The 18,574-nt window shown below is 35.2% G+C and overlaps 1 protein-coding gene across 1 annotated transcript in view; it reads right to left on the bottom strand.

Moving 5' to 3' along the window:
* Positions 1-18,574, bottom strand: part of LOC140153760 (low-density lipoprotein receptor-related protein 1-like) — a 228,719-nt gene that overhangs the window by 37,016 nt on the left and 173,129 nt on the right. The window contains 12 exon segments of the mRNA XM_072176614.1: positions 114-281; positions 1,192-1,311; positions 2,585-2,716; positions 5,362-5,481; positions 6,385-6,513; positions 7,667-7,780; positions 8,348-8,473; positions 11,233-11,349; positions 12,927-13,052; positions 14,271-14,393; positions 14,958-15,089; positions 15,613-15,747. Coding sequence (XP_072032715.1) covers positions 114-281; positions 1,192-1,311; positions 2,585-2,716; positions 5,362-5,481; positions 6,385-6,513; positions 7,667-7,780; positions 8,348-8,473; positions 11,233-11,349; positions 12,927-13,052; positions 14,271-14,393; positions 14,958-15,089; positions 15,613-15,747 — 1,542 coding nt within the window.

Raw genomic sequence — 18,574 nt, forward strand, 5'->3', positions numbered from 1 at the left:
TTATTTCAGCAAAATTAACAAAAAAATGGAAAAATACTCACCTCATGTAAATAGGTGTGATAATTGGCTAGAAAAGGACATAAGCACACTCGAAATTAAACAATTTTTATTACCTTTTGCTTGACAAAATGTGTATCTATGAGGCTGTCCTTTTGCTGTATCATTCTGCGTTAGGAGTTCTTCTTGCTTTGTGTAATTTGGTAGGCAACTACAGGTGTACGAGCCTATAGTGTTGTCACATAACTGGGAGCATGTTCCAACTACATTACATTCATTTGTATCTGAAGAGAAAAACAAAATGAATTCAATCCAAGAAATAACTCAATCAAATCAATATCTATAGTTTTCAGCCGAGAACTTCAGCGGTCTGCCAATTTGGTGCAGTTTATGGTGTATACGGAAGTGTGGTTCTGATTGGCTAATTGAATCACATCATCATCACATCGGCACCTCATTTGCTGGTCAAGCTGTGTAGCAACGTGTGACCTAGTTTTATGCGATAATCAGACAGAGCAGATGAACAGAGCAGACGAACACAGCTGAAGTAATTTGCTGAATGGTACAGCTGGTGTAGAGATTTCAACTGGACTAGTCCAATCTTCCATTCAATTATTTTATTCACTAACATAATCAACTGCAATAGCAGGCTAATCAACAACACAAAAAATACATAGGCTTTAACATAAAAAGTTCTCAAAATCTATCTTAAAGGAGTATTTCGTGATCCTAGCATCCTCTTTTTATGACATTTTTCAGTACATATCCACGAAAAAAGCATATTCCCAAGATTTCAGTTGATTCCGATATTGCGTTTGCGAGTTATGCATGATTATGTGTATTACACTGCTCCATAGACAATACGTTATAATTTCGTTCTGGTGCACCAGAGCGAAATTCAAATTCACGATATCTTGGCTAAGCGAATTAATCTACAAGAAATATTTTGTATAAACATTATGTAGCCAGAGGTTTCCAGTGATATAAAAATCTCAACTTTTTTTGAGAAAAGTGGGGGGATGAGGCTGTGGATCACGAAATGCCCTTTTAAAACCACTGAATTTTAATGCATTTTCATGCTGATTCCAAATATTGTCATGAACATGTACAATTCTGAAATTTTGAATTTTTAAAGAAAATTTGAAACGTGTCGTCTGCAGTTGACACCCGCATGGAGAGGGTTATTAAACTTACCCACACATGTCCTGTTGTTTAATGGATGAACGTCATAGCCTTGTCTACAGGTACAGTAGAATCCATTCCTTGTGTTAACGTAATTGTGCTCACAGACAATAGCATCTGAACATGAGTTGCCTGCATTTAGAAGTACAATAAAATACACATTTAAGTTCACAATCTCAAACCATCTTATATTTTCTAATCTTTCTATCAGGTCTTGAAATAACTGTACTCACTCCCACCTCACTTTTTTTTAAATATTTATATAATTCAACCAAATTTTGCACCTTACTTATGTATCACAACCAGTAAGCTTTTGAAAATCTTAAATAAATTGAATGTTTGGCATTTGTCAGTGGCGTGCACAAAGGGGGGGGGGCTTTTGTGGTTTTGTTTATCACCAGGGTTTATCACAAGTATCAAATAATCATAAAAATGGTTTATATAATTAGTGACAATAAAAGTCAAAGTTTACGTATGTGATCAAATGCAATTATCTTGGTATAATTATAATGAGACTGGACTGCTTTTCCACATACGCCTGTTAGCAGGGACTGCCTTTTGAGGAGAGCGAGAGCAATCGCTCTCTACTGCTCTCCTTGAATCTGATATAGGAGAGTGATTTTTAGCTCCTTATCTGACCATTCTTTCCTAGCATTATATTTTAAATGCTCTAAACAGCTCTCCTAGAAGGCTCCAGAAAAGCAGTCTATTTGGGGAGCTAGCAAATATAGGGAGTATAGTCACTGAATAAATGTAACAGCTAGAATATGCACTATGGGCAAGTGGACTACAGAGAAATCTTATCATGACATTAGTATTGACAGTTTAATTCTGGTTGCACAGATGATATCAAATGATTTCATTACTTCAACACTTTACATAATGTAAAGTCAGTCATACTCCACCTAAAATGAGTCCTGTGACTTAATTAAGTTGGACCGGATTTGGTTCCTTGCACAAAAGAAAGCTGTTATCTTCACCTTCTTAATGCTCTGCGTGCTAGCCATAGCCTTCAGCATAAAAAAATTTCTCAAAATATTAAGAGCTATCTAAAAAACCACTGAACCAATACTAGGCTTGTTTGTACTCATTTTCTTGCATTTTTCATGCTGATTCCAAATATGGTAATGATAAATTACAATTCTGAAATTTTTGAAATTTTTAATTTTTTTTTAATTTGTCGTCTGCAGTCGACACCCGCGTGGAGAGAGTTAATAAGCAAGAATTCATCAAGCAAACACAAAACGGTTCTGGGTAGGTTAAACAGCTTAAACTACATTGGGCTATTCAACACAGGGAAAGTGAATTTCAGAGGTTAAGGTTGTGAATTCCTTAGGGGGTGTATGGATTTTAACTGGAATAGCTCATAAAGCTGAATATTTATTCATGTGTCTTTTAGACTTACCACAATCCATCTCATCGCTGTCATCATCACAGTCTTTAATGTAATTGCAGACTTTTGAAGCTGGCACACACTGATGATTAGTGTAGCATTTAAACTCGTCAGCCTGGCATGGAGCAGGAGTAGGAGTTGCACCTGGTAATTAAACAGACACATATGTAAATAGTTAATACACATAATCAATGGAGTGAAACTTTTATGATTTTATTTTAGTCTTCCTGGGAGACTTTTGGATACAATTAAAATACCTCTATAATGTCACTTTATTAATTGCTAAAAATTCATATTCAAGGTGCAGAATTCAACAGGTTTTTCCCCATGATTTTTGCAAAATTATTTCTTTGAAATTTTCACATGTAAAAACATGTTTTGAATTTTTGTCAATACCTGATAGGATTGCGCATATGTCTAGCATTCCACTGGCCTCTTTTGAATTTATTATGGGGTATAGCAGTTCTTGGAATTTAAATTTTTTTTTTAAAATCAATTTAAATTTTTTTAATTAAAAAAAAAATATTAACAAATCATCATCCCTGCGACCAGCTACCATTGTCACTGCACAACAGGTTTTGACTGGCAGGAAAAATAGGTGCTGGGCATGACCACAGCAGCTGAAAGGAGTATCCAGTTATGCTTTGTGGTACCATTAATTATAATAGAACTACATGTGCCATTACAAATGTACAAAAAATCCCTCTCTTCTTTCAATTACTAACATCCATCCGTGAGGGGTGCTTAAGGCCACTACAGACTCAGAGTATTCAATGTAGAATATTTGATTAAACATATCTAGATTTAATCTAATCCCATTCTATTTCCAGTAATGTGTAAGTTCTAACGAATGTAAAATCGATAATATGTTACGTAGAATATCTGGTAAAAATATATTATCGATTTTACGTCGATAGAACATTACTGGAAATAGAATGGGAATAGATTAAATAATGGTAGATATGTTGCATCAAATATTCTACATCCACTAAAAAGTGTATAGGGTCCCTTAGACTTTGTTTGAACAAATATGACCTCTGAAGTATTGTGCAACTTTCAATAGGTTTCAATATTCAAGTGGCTCTAATTTATTTTTTGTATACATATGATATGGAGCAAACAGATCCACTGCAAACATGTAATTATACACAAAATTAGGGTTAGGGTTAGGATTAGCTTACACAAAATAATTACATGAAGGATCGACCCAAACATGGTGGGATGTCCCCTTCAGCTGCTGTGGGGCAAGACATACCTCCTAATTTATCAATAACCATTGTACAGCTAGAATAGAAACCTACCATTTTGGCTGATCATTGGGCTATTTATTTTTTTTAAACCATACCCCTCTGTATATATTTAATCCAGCTGGACATTTCAGCTAGTTTTATGTTAAATTGCGTTGGAAATCTATTAAATCCATTTGAATTTTGCACACTTTGGCTTAAAATAAAGACAATTTGTGACCCGATCTGATCCACTCAGGCTTAAGTCGGAAATTATGAAAATTGAGTTACTACCAATACTAACTTGCCCAGTACCTACACTTACAGATGTAGAATCCCCAGGTCCCTTGAATCCCCAGGTCCCTGGAATACTTGATTGCAAAGTTATGAACTTTTTATACATCCATTTCCTTATGTATTTTATTGCTTTTTTTCTACTCATTTTTGCCTGTATCTCAGTTTCATTATTGCCGACTTTAGCCTGATTCTACTAGATCTGGTCACATTTCTTTTGAGATTCCATAATCTTCCACATCTTTTCCACTTTTTATGGGTGGAAATGGTTGGATCTGGACTGCTGAATTTGGTTGGCATTTCACATTTTTCTTCACCCAATCTAAGAAGCATATATCATGCGCGAATTTGTTTTTTGGGGGGGGGGCTTCGGAAAAGCAGGAGGCGGCCAAAATGAAGGGCGACGGAAGAAGACGGCCGGCAAAAAGAAGGAGCGGTAAGTAAAAAGCGCTAAACATCAAAATGTGTTTTTTTTTTTTTTTTTTTTTTTGCTCTTCACTTTTTCAAACCACGAAAAAAATTAGGTCAACCTTTTCGGGCTGTTGAGGAAGGCGGTAAAATTGAATTTTCTTCAGCTCCCGGGGTAGGAGCGGCCACAGTACTCCACTGTATATCCACCAGATTTCATAGGGCAAACAAACAAATTTCATACCAAGAGCTTATGTATTGTAAAAGATCCTTGTCAGATTCTAGATATATATATGACTGGAAGAGTTTAGTTATTGCACATTGAGTGGTGAACAAATTGGCAATGACCATGCAGATCATTTCCCTCTTGTCACCATCATTATTCTCCACAGCTGAATCTCAATCAATAACAGAAATTTATACAAAGCGATCCTACTACCAGTTTGCTGGCAAGTCTGTCCCAGACACCTGCACGCATTGCTTTGTGAACTCCAATTAGCGCTATGCGTTGCCAGTAAAATTCTTCCCCCCCCCCTAATATGTTCATTTTTGTTGTTGATATTTTCAGTATCATATTGCGATCCAATTTTGCCTTTTTTCTGCAGTTCGGTTGCTTTTTTGTACACATTTTGCCATGATTGCAAAAGAAACAAACAAAACTATCCATTGTGTATGTATATTACTACGTTTCTGTTTTTGAATATCAAAAAGTACATAAACATGTGCATTGACTGTTAAAAAATATGCATATCGCATAGCTCATTTTCTAAAAAAAAAGCATAGCACTTAGCTTTTTTTAAACAAATGTGTCTCAGACAAACTTTTAACATATTAAATCTTGCAAAATGATGAGAAACTTACACCTTTCATCCGTTTCATCACTGCCATCCGAACAGTGAGGCACTCCATCGCACACCAGATGTTGATAAATGCATATGTGGTTCTTGCAACGATATCTATCAACAGGACAGTTACTATTGCCTACAATCATAAAGAAAATGGCAATATCATGAATTGAGTACTGTCTAGAATGGGCTATTCAGATGTATTCCGCACCCCCTATGGAAGACACTTCCGAATTGGGGCTAAATTGACAGCGAATTCACATGTCAGGAAAACCCATGGAAGACACTGCGGAATTGTGGTAATATGTCTAATATGGCCAGCGAATTCACATAAATGTAAATGTCTTCCATATAGGGTTCCAGCTGGAATTAGAACATTTTTTGTTTCCAGCCAGAATTCAAGTAAATGTCTTTCATAGGTTAATCGATGTGGTGATCATAGTGAAGATTCTGCTGGAATTGGAGCATTTTTGACCATTTTCCAGCCGGAATATTAAAAAATGTGAATGTCTTCCATAGGCACATCATGGCCTTTCACAATCCCCACTCTTGTTTTTTCGTTTATTTTAGCAGCCGGAATTTCACCTAATCTCAGTGTCTTCCATACCCTCCAGCCGGAATCTTTGCTAAAAATGACTGCTGGAATTCTAGACACATCTCAATTCCAGCTGGAATTGTATTTTTTTTAAATGTCTTCCATAGGGGGGGGTGCGGAATACATCTGGAATAGCCCAATGGTATCATCAACAAAAATGTAAGAACAAAATTGGTTACAGTGAGAATAAACCATACAGACTACTATGTTACTTATCCTCATTTAAATTAAAAATTCTCCACCAGGGGCCTTCCACAGGACAATTTGCATGATAATACAATAAAACAGCTGATAGGTTGTGGAATCGAACTTAGAGACCAGTCCCTCTGAACTGTTCACCAACATGCCTGCCATTTTAATTGTTATGGTTGATTTATTTGATAATGTGAGTCTACATTGGCACAACATTTTATTAGGATCGACAGAGTCTCAATGTTTACTTACTACAAACAGCAAGAATTTCGTCCGATCCATCACCACAGTCATCGTCACCATCACACATCCATGATTTCGGTTGGCATTTTCCATTTTCACAACTAAATTGATTAGCTGGACACGTATCGTCACTGTTACCTGAAGAATTAGTCACCCAAGGTTGCAGTTAATGGCATTTTACAAACATACAGAAATGTACAGAGAAAAAAAAATCCAGGCAGGAATTGTTGGCACATGTTTTTTATCACTTTTTTAACAAATGTTTTTTTCTATTAATAGAGAGGGCGGCCTATCTGCTGTGCCCTAGCAGGACATCAGTCAATATGAGACATTAATTATTAAATGTGAGGATCCAGAGGATACATGCCTCAGAAATATATAATAAATAAAGAAATGGAGCTCAGACAAACTGGCATTAGGCCAAAAAAATAATTGTTTGTTTGTCCACGTCCGACCGACCGTGTACCCTGGTCCCGACTGTGTCTTCTTTTTTTTTAAATTTTTTTTTTTTTTTTGGCATCGATGGGACACCGTATAAAACAGTGGTTAGTATAAATTTAAAGAAAGAAAATGTAAAGAAAATGAACAGTATAACATGCAGAACCATCTCAAGAGTTAAACCAGTAAAGTGCTGTGTGTTTTGACTTATTTACCAGTCTTCAAATTGTCAGTTTCAAGTGCAATATCTAAAAATAAAAAATCAAAAAAAAATCTAACCTACCGACCCAACTGTTTCATAAGCCTCTATGGACAAACAAACAATTTTTTTTTTTTTTTTTTGCCTTATGATAAAGGAGAGAAAAATCAGAACCGTTTGGATTCGAACCAGCGCGCACCCACGCTTACATGTCGTTGAGTTCACCACCACACGCCACAACAGCTCATGGCGGATCTGCTGGTGAATTGAACATGTAATGATTTTATGCTCTCTAGCCTATTCCCGGATATTTCACATTCTTTAAAAAGATTGTTCCTCAAGCCAGCACTGGATAGTATATAGTAAATATAGCCGGCACTCAACTTGGGCTAGCTAGATCCCTGGTAGGGCCGACTCATTGAATTCCAACAACATACTTTTTCATGGATGTTAATATTGTTTACTACAATTTTAAAAAAAACACCCTAAAAATGCATGTTTTTGGTCATTAATTCATGAATTTGGTCAAATAGTGAAATTCAATTTTTAATGCCAGTTAGTACTAAATGAATAATTAGAATTGAGTTGTGTTTCATTGGCCGAACTTGAAATCCAAACAAATCAGTGCTGTATTTTTCTGGAATGGATACTCACAATTTTCTTCATCAGACCCGTCAGCGCAGTCTCTGTCACCGTCACATTTCCACCTCGACCATATGCACCTCATATTTCTACACTGGAACTCATTCTCACTGCATGTACTCATGTCTGAAAAAACAAGTTTTTAAATGCTCTAACACTGGGGTTCTCAATAGGCGTCCAAAAGCCCAGATCTGGTGCCCAACCAATTTTGGTTGGCCCTTGAACCGCTCTGAAATGATCAGTACACAGAGCAAACCAAGGTGTATTTGGACCTCAAACACTTTTGAAATGATTTTGGTACTCTGTGGCCCACAAGCAAATATAACTGAGAACCCCTGCTCTAACACATCAAATTTTAATCACTGTTGGTAAAGAAAAAATTTGCCCAGTGATCAGTAGTTTGGCCCAATTTTACTGGGATATCTGTATAAAGTGCAAAATATTTTGGTTTCATACCATTTGAAGTAAAAGTTGATACATATTTGGATCGTTTTGCACAAAGCGCACAAAAATGTGCAATTTTTTTAACACCCAAATCAAGGTGTTTACCGAATGTGTGCATTTCTAAAGAGTACTAAGAACAAGGGTAGTATCCATCGCCCCCTGCCCCACCCATGAGGCACACCACTAACTAGTGTAGAAAGTGCTCCTCTGAAAAAAAAAAAAAAATCATAGGTCTATAACAGCACCTACCACAATTTGTTTCATCTGAGCCATCGGGACAATTCACGTCTCCATTACAATGCCAACTGTTTGGCATGCATTCTGTTGATTGGTTGAATTCACACTGGAAATGATCTGGTGGACAACTGGTCATCTCTGAAACAAAAACCAAACACAACATTGATGAGCAGTCTAAACAACTGTTGCCTATTCCAATTGAAATCCACACTACCCCTGTGGAAGATTTTGAAAATATCTTCCACAGCAGGAGTATGAATTTTTAGGTTAGTAGCATATTAGACAGCTCCATTTGAAACTCACCCTCCCTCTGTGGAAGATTCAGGTTGAATCTTTCTCGGAGGTTGTATGAAATTCAAATGGAGTTGCCTAATGTGCTAATTCCATTTAAAATTTATACTCCCCCTGTGGAATATATTTCCAAAATCTTCAACAGGGGTAGTGTGGATTTTAAATGGAATAGCCCATTCATAAATAAAGCAGGTCGGGCTGAAACATTTTTGATTTGTTACTTTATCCTGCTATTATATTACCACATTCATTTGCTTTTATATGCATACTATTTTCTTGTGTTATATATGCGTTGTCCTATACGTCTGGCACTTATTTATATCACAATACTATTTTACATTGAAATATCACCTTTATAATGATTTAGTATCAAGATGTACCTATTTACTCATAATCTGATTGATTTCATTGTAATTATTCCAATATTTTTAATATGTGTATATGATTGATAAATAAAATTGAACTGAACTGAATTTAATTAGTCACTACTTACTGCAACCAACTTCATCTGAATTATTGAACTGGACTAAATTGAATTGAATTGAATTAGTCAGCACTTACTGCAACCAACTTCACATACATTATTGAACTGAACTAAATTGAATTGAATTAGTCATCACTTACTGCAACCAACTTCATCTGAATTATTGAATTGAATTGAATTACTCATCATTTACTGCAACCAACTTCATCTGAATTATTGAATTGAATTGAATTAGTCATCATTTACTGCAACCAACTTCATCTGAATTATTGAATTGAATTAGTCATCATTTACTGCAACCAACTTCATCTGAATTATTGAATTGAATTAGTCATCATTTACTGCAACCAACTTCATCTGAATTATTGAATTGAATTGAATTGAATTAGTCATCATTTACTGCAACCAACTTCATCTGAATTATTGAATTGAATTGAATTGAATTGAATTAGTCATCATTTACTGCAACCAACTTCATCTGAATTATTGAATTGAATTGAATTGAATTAGTCATCATTTACTGCAACCAACTTCATCTGAATTATTGAATTGAATTGAATTAGTCATCATTTACTGCAACCAACTTCATCTGAATTATTGAATTGAATTGAATTAGTCATCATTTACTGCAACCAACTTCATCTGAATTATTGAATTGAATTGAATTAGTCATCATTTACTGCAACCAACTTCATCTGAATTATTGAATTTAACTGAATTGAATTGAATTGAATTGGTCAGCACTTACTGCAACCAACTTCACTTACATTATTGAACTGAACTGAATTGGATTGAATTAGTCATCACTTACTGCAACCAACTTCATCTGAATTATTGAATTAATTGAATTGAATTAGTCATCATTTACTGCAACCAACTTCATCTGAATTATTGAATTGAACTGAATTGAATTGAATTGAATTAGTCAGCACTTACTGCAACCAACTTCACTTACATTATTGAACTGAACTGAATTGAATTGAATTAGTCATCACTTACTGCAACCAACTTCATCTGAATTATTAGATTAGAATTGAATTGAATTAGTCATCACTTACTGCAACCAACTTCATCTGGATTATTGAATTGAATTGAATTAGTCATCATTTACTGCAACCAACTTCATCTGAATTATTGAATTGAATTGAATTGATTAGTCATCATTTACTGCAACCAACTTCATCTGAATTATTGAATTGAACTGAATTAATTAATTAATTAGTCAGCACTTACTGCAACCAACTTCACTTACATTATTGAACTGAACTGAATTGAATTGAATTAGTCATCACTTACTGCAACCAACTTCATCTGAATTATTGAATTGAATTGAATTGAATTAGTCATCATTTACTGCAACCAACTTCATCTGAATTATTGAATTGAACTGAATTGAATTGAATTAGTCAGCACTTACTGCAACCAACTTCACTTACATTATTGAACTGAACTGAATTGAATTGAATTAGTCATCACTTACTGCAACCAACTTCATCTGAATTATTGAATTGAATTGAATTGAATTAGTCATCACTTACTGCAACCAACTTCATCTGAATTATTGAATTGAATTGAATTGAATTAGTCATCATTTACTGCAACCAACTTCATCTGAATTATTGAATTGAACTGAATTGAATTGAATTAGTCATCACTTACTGCAACCAACTTCATCTGAATTATTGAATTGAATTGAATTAATTAGTCATCATTTACTGCAACCAACTTCATCTGAATTATTGAATTGAATTGAATTGAATTAGTCATCATTTACTGCAACCAACTTCATCTGAATTATTGAATTGAATTGAATTAGTCATCATTTACTGCAACCAACTTCATCTGAATTATTGAATTGAATTGAATTAGTCAGCACTTACTGCAACCAACTTCACATACATTATTGAACTGAACTAAATTGAATTGAATTAGTCATCACTTACTGCAACCAACTTCATCTGAATTATTGAATTGAATTAGTCATCATTTACTGCAACCAACGTCACCTACATTATTGAACTGAACTGAATTGAATTGAATTAGTCACCAATTACTGCAACCAACGTCACCTACATTATTGAACTGAACTGAATTGAATTGAATTGAATTAGTCATCACTTACTGCAACCAACTTCATCTGAATTATCGCCACAATCATTATCACCATCACAGTGCCACATCTTAGGAATACAGCGGAAATTGAAACATTTAAATAATCCATTTTGACATGTAGTGTGCTCTGCAATAAAAAGAAGGGATCAAATTGAATTAATATTCAACAAAAATGTTTATTATGATAATTACCATCCTTTTAAATCAGATTGTAAACTCATGTAAAGAATCAAACACTGTTAAAAGATAACATACCATCAGCTCAGATGATATCACTTAAAGTGATGTCACCTGAGGTGTTGTTGTATATCAGCTCATATGATGTCACCCAAGGTGATGTTGTATATCAGCCCAGTTGCCATCACCCCACTGTCTCATAACATTGTCACAACATTGTATAACATTGTCACAATGTTGTTTAGTTATTACAATGTTGCTATGTTTTACAACATTGTGGTTTTAGCAGAAACCTAAGGTGATGCCAGGTGAAATTACCTCACATGATATCACCTCATGTAATGTCACTTGAGATGATGTATACCAGCTCAGATGATATCACCTCCTCTTGTGTCAACTGCAGTGGTGATCAGGGCCGTGACACTTGTATTCAAACCCTGTATAAAAAGTGTAGTCACTTTACGGCAGTTGAATTGATACATCGGCAATTTGAGTGACAGTTGCTAGGCTTTTCCAGTACACGTAGTAACACTTAGAGCTACTTAGCCTAAATTTAACGTATGTGTGCACTACAAACGTTGTGCTTACTGTTTCAATAGTGAAATAGACTTATATCCCGTATTTAATTCACAATCTTGTATTTGATTGACAGTTGCTGGGCATTTTCAGTACACCAAATTTTTCCAAGATGGCGGAGGCCAAGAGCTATTACATACCCTTTCCAGCATAAATACAGCTGATTTAGGCAAAGTCAACACAGGGTCATCCGTTATAATATTTTCCTAAAATATTGAGCTAACACCTTAGCTACTAGCTACTTGCTTTTTCACAATATAATAGTAATGGAAAGAAACGGCCAAGTGTTCGTCGGTAAGATTTTTTACACAACAAAATTAAACATGCATCAACTCTTCCACAGGTCAATCTCTTACATGCCATCACATGTGCATGATCGCGCATTGAGTGTGTGACTGACTTCATTTGCGCAAATGTATGGCTTATCCTATAGGCTAGTATATGTGACGTGTCATGTCAAAAGGAGACACTTTTGGGCAGGTTATCAATTTTGAGGTTTTTACATAACTTAAATATAGAGGTATTTTGGTCCACAACGCTGTTTTCCCCAATGATATCGGACGCTCCTAAGCGAAGATATTGAGTTCTTAAGTTGTGGTATTAAAAATTGGAAATTGAGATATCGGCCTTTAAAAATATTACTGGCAATGTTGAGAAGTAGGGATTACCTTGGAAAATGTCTCAAAAAATACAAGATGCCAATTATATTACAGTCTGAAACTATCAGACATTATTTTTAACATTAACAACATCACAAATTCGCAATAAACTTAAATTGTGAAAATATCACCCCGGGCAGATTTTTGGCTATTTCTCCATTTCCGATCCTGCCCAAAAGTGTCTCCTTTTGACATGACACGTCACATATTAGTATTCGAGAATCTTTGGTGGTGATGTTGTAAGAGTACTTCAAGTCCAAGGATGAAATACATGCAAAAAAAAACAACTTACGGCAATCTGTACTATTCTCATCAGAGCCGTCCTGACAGTCATTTTCCCCATCACATTTCCAGCGTAATGGAATACACCTTCCATTTTCACATGTGAATTCATCCTCCACAGGGCAAGTATGAGCACCTAAAAAAAATCATCAGAAATTCAAAACATGTTATCCTCCTCGATGGAGATGGGATACTTCCTATTTGAAAGGAGCAAAATGTTAAGTGTGTGCATATATAAGTGAACAAAAGTTATTGTGTCCCAAGTTGCATCAAGATCCATCAAACTATATGTGTAAGGAATGACAAAATGTTAACATATGTGACCTGCTCTGACAAAACCAGGAGCAAGTCGCATTTTTGACAAGTCATGATTCAAATAAGTAAGCACTACACAATAAGCTTTAAAATTATACGAAAATTATATAAATAGTATCAATACTTTTCAAGATATGGATAATTTTGTAAATGATACCTTGATATTTTTGCCGAACTGTTATTCTGAGTACATGTAATGTGCCAATTAGTTTCCTGCCTTACACAGGATTGAATAGGGATTATCATAGTTCAACTGTTATTTATTGATTAAATAACCCTCATTTTTATAGGTACTTTCAAAGATTTGAAAGTCCACTTAGTCCCACAGTCAAATACCATGAAAGTTAAGAATTCCAAAATTTGATTTCTTTTTTTTTTGGGAGGCGAGTTAGCGCAGCGGTAGTTCCTCGCTTTGCACCACTGAGGTCCCGGGTTCAAGCCCGGCTGCCCAAGGACTCATGTGCACCTGGTTTATCCCGATTCCATGCTCGCTCTCGCAGGTTTTCTCCGGGATCTCCGGTTTCCTCCTGCTTTCAAAAAATCGGTGATTAGTTGTTTGGTTATCAAAAACTTCCTTCACCCAAAGGAATTTGGGGAGCTGCACAGATAATTGGTGGATGTTACAATCTAAGTGCGGATAGGTCTGCGCCTGAGGTTCGGCTGCAACTGGCATAGATGATGCGATCTGATTGTGATGATTCACCATGGCAGCGAAATTACAGCGCTTTGAATCCTTCAAGATCTAGCTGGAAAAAGGCGCTATATAAATCCGAAATTTATTTATTTATTTATTTATTTAATGAGAATGTCATCTTGAAAGGCCTATAACTCAAAAACATGTCTGGCGACTTGTTCCGGGTTTTGTTGGAGCTGGTCACATTATGTTCCCTAAATCAATATTGATCTCAAATAAAATGATCATTAAATGACTTTTGACTTTCAAAGACCTAAATAGCCTACCATACCCATAACCCATAGATTACTCCCAATTGCCACAACATTAGCCCATTCCAGTGTCATCTGAACACTGGTCACTTACCGCAAGATTCTGGCTCGTCACTACCATCAGGACAATCACTGTCCCCATCACACTGCCACACACTGGGAATGCATCGCTTAGATGTTTCACACTGGAACTGACTGGATCGACATTGTGGGTTAGCTGCACAGTAAAATAAAATATACAATGCAGATATTAAAGAGAACTTTGTGATTATAGCACCCTCTTTTTATGACATTTTTCAGTGGATATCCACTGATATATCGGCTTGCCGCTGGTCACCACTAGCATTTCTGGTGCGACAGCGCAGTGAAACAAAATCATTGTCAAAGCGGCAAGTGGCAGGAAAGTATGAAACCAGCATTAGTCCCCTTAATCTGAATCATGTGACCAACTACGGAACCTTTACTGTATCTGTATGCAGTCTAAAGGTTCGTTCATACTGCGCCGCAATTGCGTTGTGATGCCGCACTGCATCATACTGCAAAATACTGCACTGCGATATCGCAATAAAGATAAATACATTTTAACTTGGAAATGCGACGAGTTATGTTGAGTTGCGATAAAAAGTAATCGATATATCGGCATTGCAAAGCAACGTATCGCAAATGCGGTGCTAGTATGAACGGACCTTAAGGCATGTGCATGCACCTCTGGACCGTGTTATATGCCTATATTTTTATCACGGAGCTACAATTATTTGAAATGGCTATACATGTTACTTACGACAATCCCGCTCATCTTCAGCAACCTCACCCTCAATTGGGCAATGAGGTTCTCCATCACAGTGGAATGACTGGGGTATACAACGTTGTAGTTGAGTGCACTTCCACTGGCTTGGCAAACATGAATGAAGATCTGAAAAGGATCAGAAAATTACACAAAGCTGAAAAAATGTTGCAATGTTTTCCCCTACATTGATTTTGATCCTCAACAGAGCCAGGTCCACAGTAAAAGATAAAATAAAAATCTTATATCCCTATATAATATCTTATATTGCACTATTGCTTTAATCTTGAGTCTTACTAGTTATTAATGTCTGAATGTTTCTATGTTCCAGTGTACAATGCTTAAGCCTCTTCCCTTGTTTGTATGATATATAAGGCTGGCGGATATGCATCATTTATTGATCTTGTATGCTGGTATGTTGTGTGTTGTTGTACTGTTTACCCTGACTGCTTATATCAATAAGTACCAGACTTGAGTCCTGTTTATCAGGGACAGTCTGTGTAACTAGGTGGTTAGGATGTTCACTGCACAAGCGTAAGGTTTAAGGTCCAAGTCCCCGCGTGTTATGTTTCCATTGTAATTTCATGTTAAATTATGGTAGTGCGGTGCATGGTTCTTCTTTCCCCTGTGCCTCCTGATTACTTAAACCTACCACAGTTATATTCATCAGACTCATCCTCGCAATCATGATCACCATCACATATGAAGGCTGGGTTGATGCATTGTTTCTGAGTGGCTGACTCTGAACTATTGCACTGGAATTGGCCTGCTACACAAAAGAATTCACCTGTGGAGTCAAAATGTATAATAATGTGTATTTATGAAAACCCAATGTCAAACATATAATCAAATGAGCTATTCCAGTTGAAATTTATACACCCTCTGTAGAAGACATGACCTTAATGTCCCACACTTGGGGTATAGATGTCAAATTGAGTCGCCCATTCAGGTAACCCAATTTGAAATTCACACCCCCTGTGTGGAGGATTAAGGTTACGTCTTCCATTCAAGGTGCATGTGTTAAAACTGGAAGAGCCCAATATGATCAAGCAAAATGAGTTTTTTGTCCCTCAAATTGATCAAGAGATGAGGTAAATTAAATGAAGTTTTTTTTTTCTTCACTTCAGCACATAATCATTGTCATACATCTCCAATTGTGATGAGATTTACAACATTTTGTGCAAATATTACTGCCATTTGACGTAAATTGTTGCGAAAAATGTGTGCCGTTTATGAAGGAAAAAATCCAATTGTTTAATAATAATAATTGTTACCATATCGTCCGCATTACTTACTGTCGTATCTCAAAAAAGCCGCCTTGTGTGCATTTTTTAAAAATTGTCATCTAATTGTGACAAGATGTAAGATGTGTAAAATTAACTTGATATATTAATTTTGAGGAGGTAGTATCATACTACTACAATCCCATGTCAACTCATTAAGAGGCATTATCTGTTATTTTGGAGAATTTTTGTTAAATGTTTGCCACGGTCAAAAAATGGATTTCCTTTAAACTTTCATATTTGATGGACCTTGACCTGAAACAAACACACATGAAATAAATTTGGGAAAAATATCCCCGTTGCCATGGTAACAGCCAAATTTTCATTTTAGGCCTATTTTCACAATTTTGCATTTTCAGCAGTCAATTTGTCAAGTTTTGAAGCCAGTGTTACTAATATACACAATATATATATACTGTTTTCTTTGTAAGGTATGAATAGGTCGAACCTTAGATGCCGCATTGAAAGTATAAAAATAATCACCAGATGTCAGGGTGGGTTATACCATTTATTTGAAATAGGGGTGTTTTTCAATTTTTTCAAAGTATTAAAATATACCAACTTTGTATAGCTCATAAACCATATGGTAGTGCTCCGATTTCAACATCGACCACAGCATGTTGAGATGATACATTGGTCTTATGAAAAAGTTACATTTGAGCTTGGGGAAAACACATCTGTATATACAGTGTTGCCAGACATTTTCCTATTTTTTGAAATTCAACACAAATCTCACCTTAAGTTAAATGATGTGAAAATGAAACATCATCCTTTCAAGGAACATTTATTAGAAAGAGAGTTTTTATTCATATCAAATTTGATCAGTTATAATGGTCAGTGTTGTTCTAAACCACATGGGTGTTGCCATAATTGGGGTTTTATTGTGATTTGTGGATATTTTCAACTTTTTAAAAGTTATAAAAATACCAAAATGCATTTCTATAATAAAGAAAGAAACATCGACCTCGTCATGTTGAGATGATACATTGGCCTTATGAAAAAGTTTATTTTGATCGGGAGGGGGGGGGTAAAACATCAGTTTATACAGTGTTGCCAGATATTTTCCTATTTTTTCAAAATTCAACACAAGTCTCGCCGTAAGTTAAAAGATATGAAAATGAAACTTCACCTTCATATGGAACATAACTTTTTAGAACGAAAGTTAATTTCATATTCAATTTGATCATCTGGGATGGTCAGTGTTATTCTAAGCCATATGGGTGTTGCCATAGCTGGCGTTTAATATGACAATATTTAGATATTTCCAGCTTTTTACAAGTCTTAAAAATAGTACACACCTTTAAAATTATTGTGGAATGAGCATAATATTAAGGTTAAAAATTAACCTAAGAACACTTAGTATGTGAATTTAAATTTTAAATTTGAGTTAGGAAAATATTTCCTTCTATACAGTATTGCCAGATATTATCACATAATTCAAAATTCAACATATGTTGAGCTTTTTTCAGCTTTTTTTTCAGCTTTTTTCAGCTTTTTCAGCTATTTTTCAGTCTTAAAAATGCCCAAATACAATGGCATACATTCCTAAAATAAAGATGTGAAAATGAAACATCGACCTCATCATGCTGAGATGATACATCGGTCTTATGAAAAATTTACATTTGAGCTTGGGGAAAAACATCTGTTTATACAGTGTTGCCAGATATTTTCCCTTTTTTTTTTTCTTCAAAATTCAGCACTAGTTTCACCTTAGGTTGAAAATGAAAGTTTATTAGAAAGAAATTTACTTTCATATTAAATTTGATCAGTTGTATAAATGGTCAGTGTTGTTCCAAACCACATGGGTGTTGCCATAATTAGGGTTGAATAGCGAGATGTGGTTATTTTGAACTTTTTACAAGTTTTAAAAATACCAAAATACCATGGTATGCATTCCTTAAAAAATATGTGGAAGTGAAACATCAACTTCACCATGTTGAAATGATACATATTTGGTCTTATGAAACATTTACACTTAAGCTTGGGGAAAACATATGTTTATACAGTGTTGCCAGATATTTTCCTATTTTTTTGTTTTTTTACACAAGTCTCACCTAAAGTTAAATGATGCGAAAATGAAACTTCACCTTCACAAGGAAAGTTTATTAAAATGAAATTTACTTTCATATTAAATTTGATCAGTTGTATAAATGGTCAGTGTTGTTCCAATCCACATGGGTGTTGCCATAATTAGGGTTTAATAGTGAGATGTCGATATTTTTATAAGTCATAAGGGTTCAAATAGCGATGTTTTCACATATTTTTTGTGGACCTGAGAGCACATCAGACATATATTGAAATTTGCGATATAATACAAATTTTATGGCAAAT

This window comes from Amphiura filiformis, chromosome 5 (assembly GCF_039555335.1).
Source record: "Amphiura filiformis chromosome 5, Afil_fr2py, whole genome shotgun sequence".
Lineage (NCBI taxonomy): Eukaryota > Metazoa > Echinodermata > Ophiuroidea > Amphilepidida > Amphiuridae > Amphiura > Amphiura filiformis.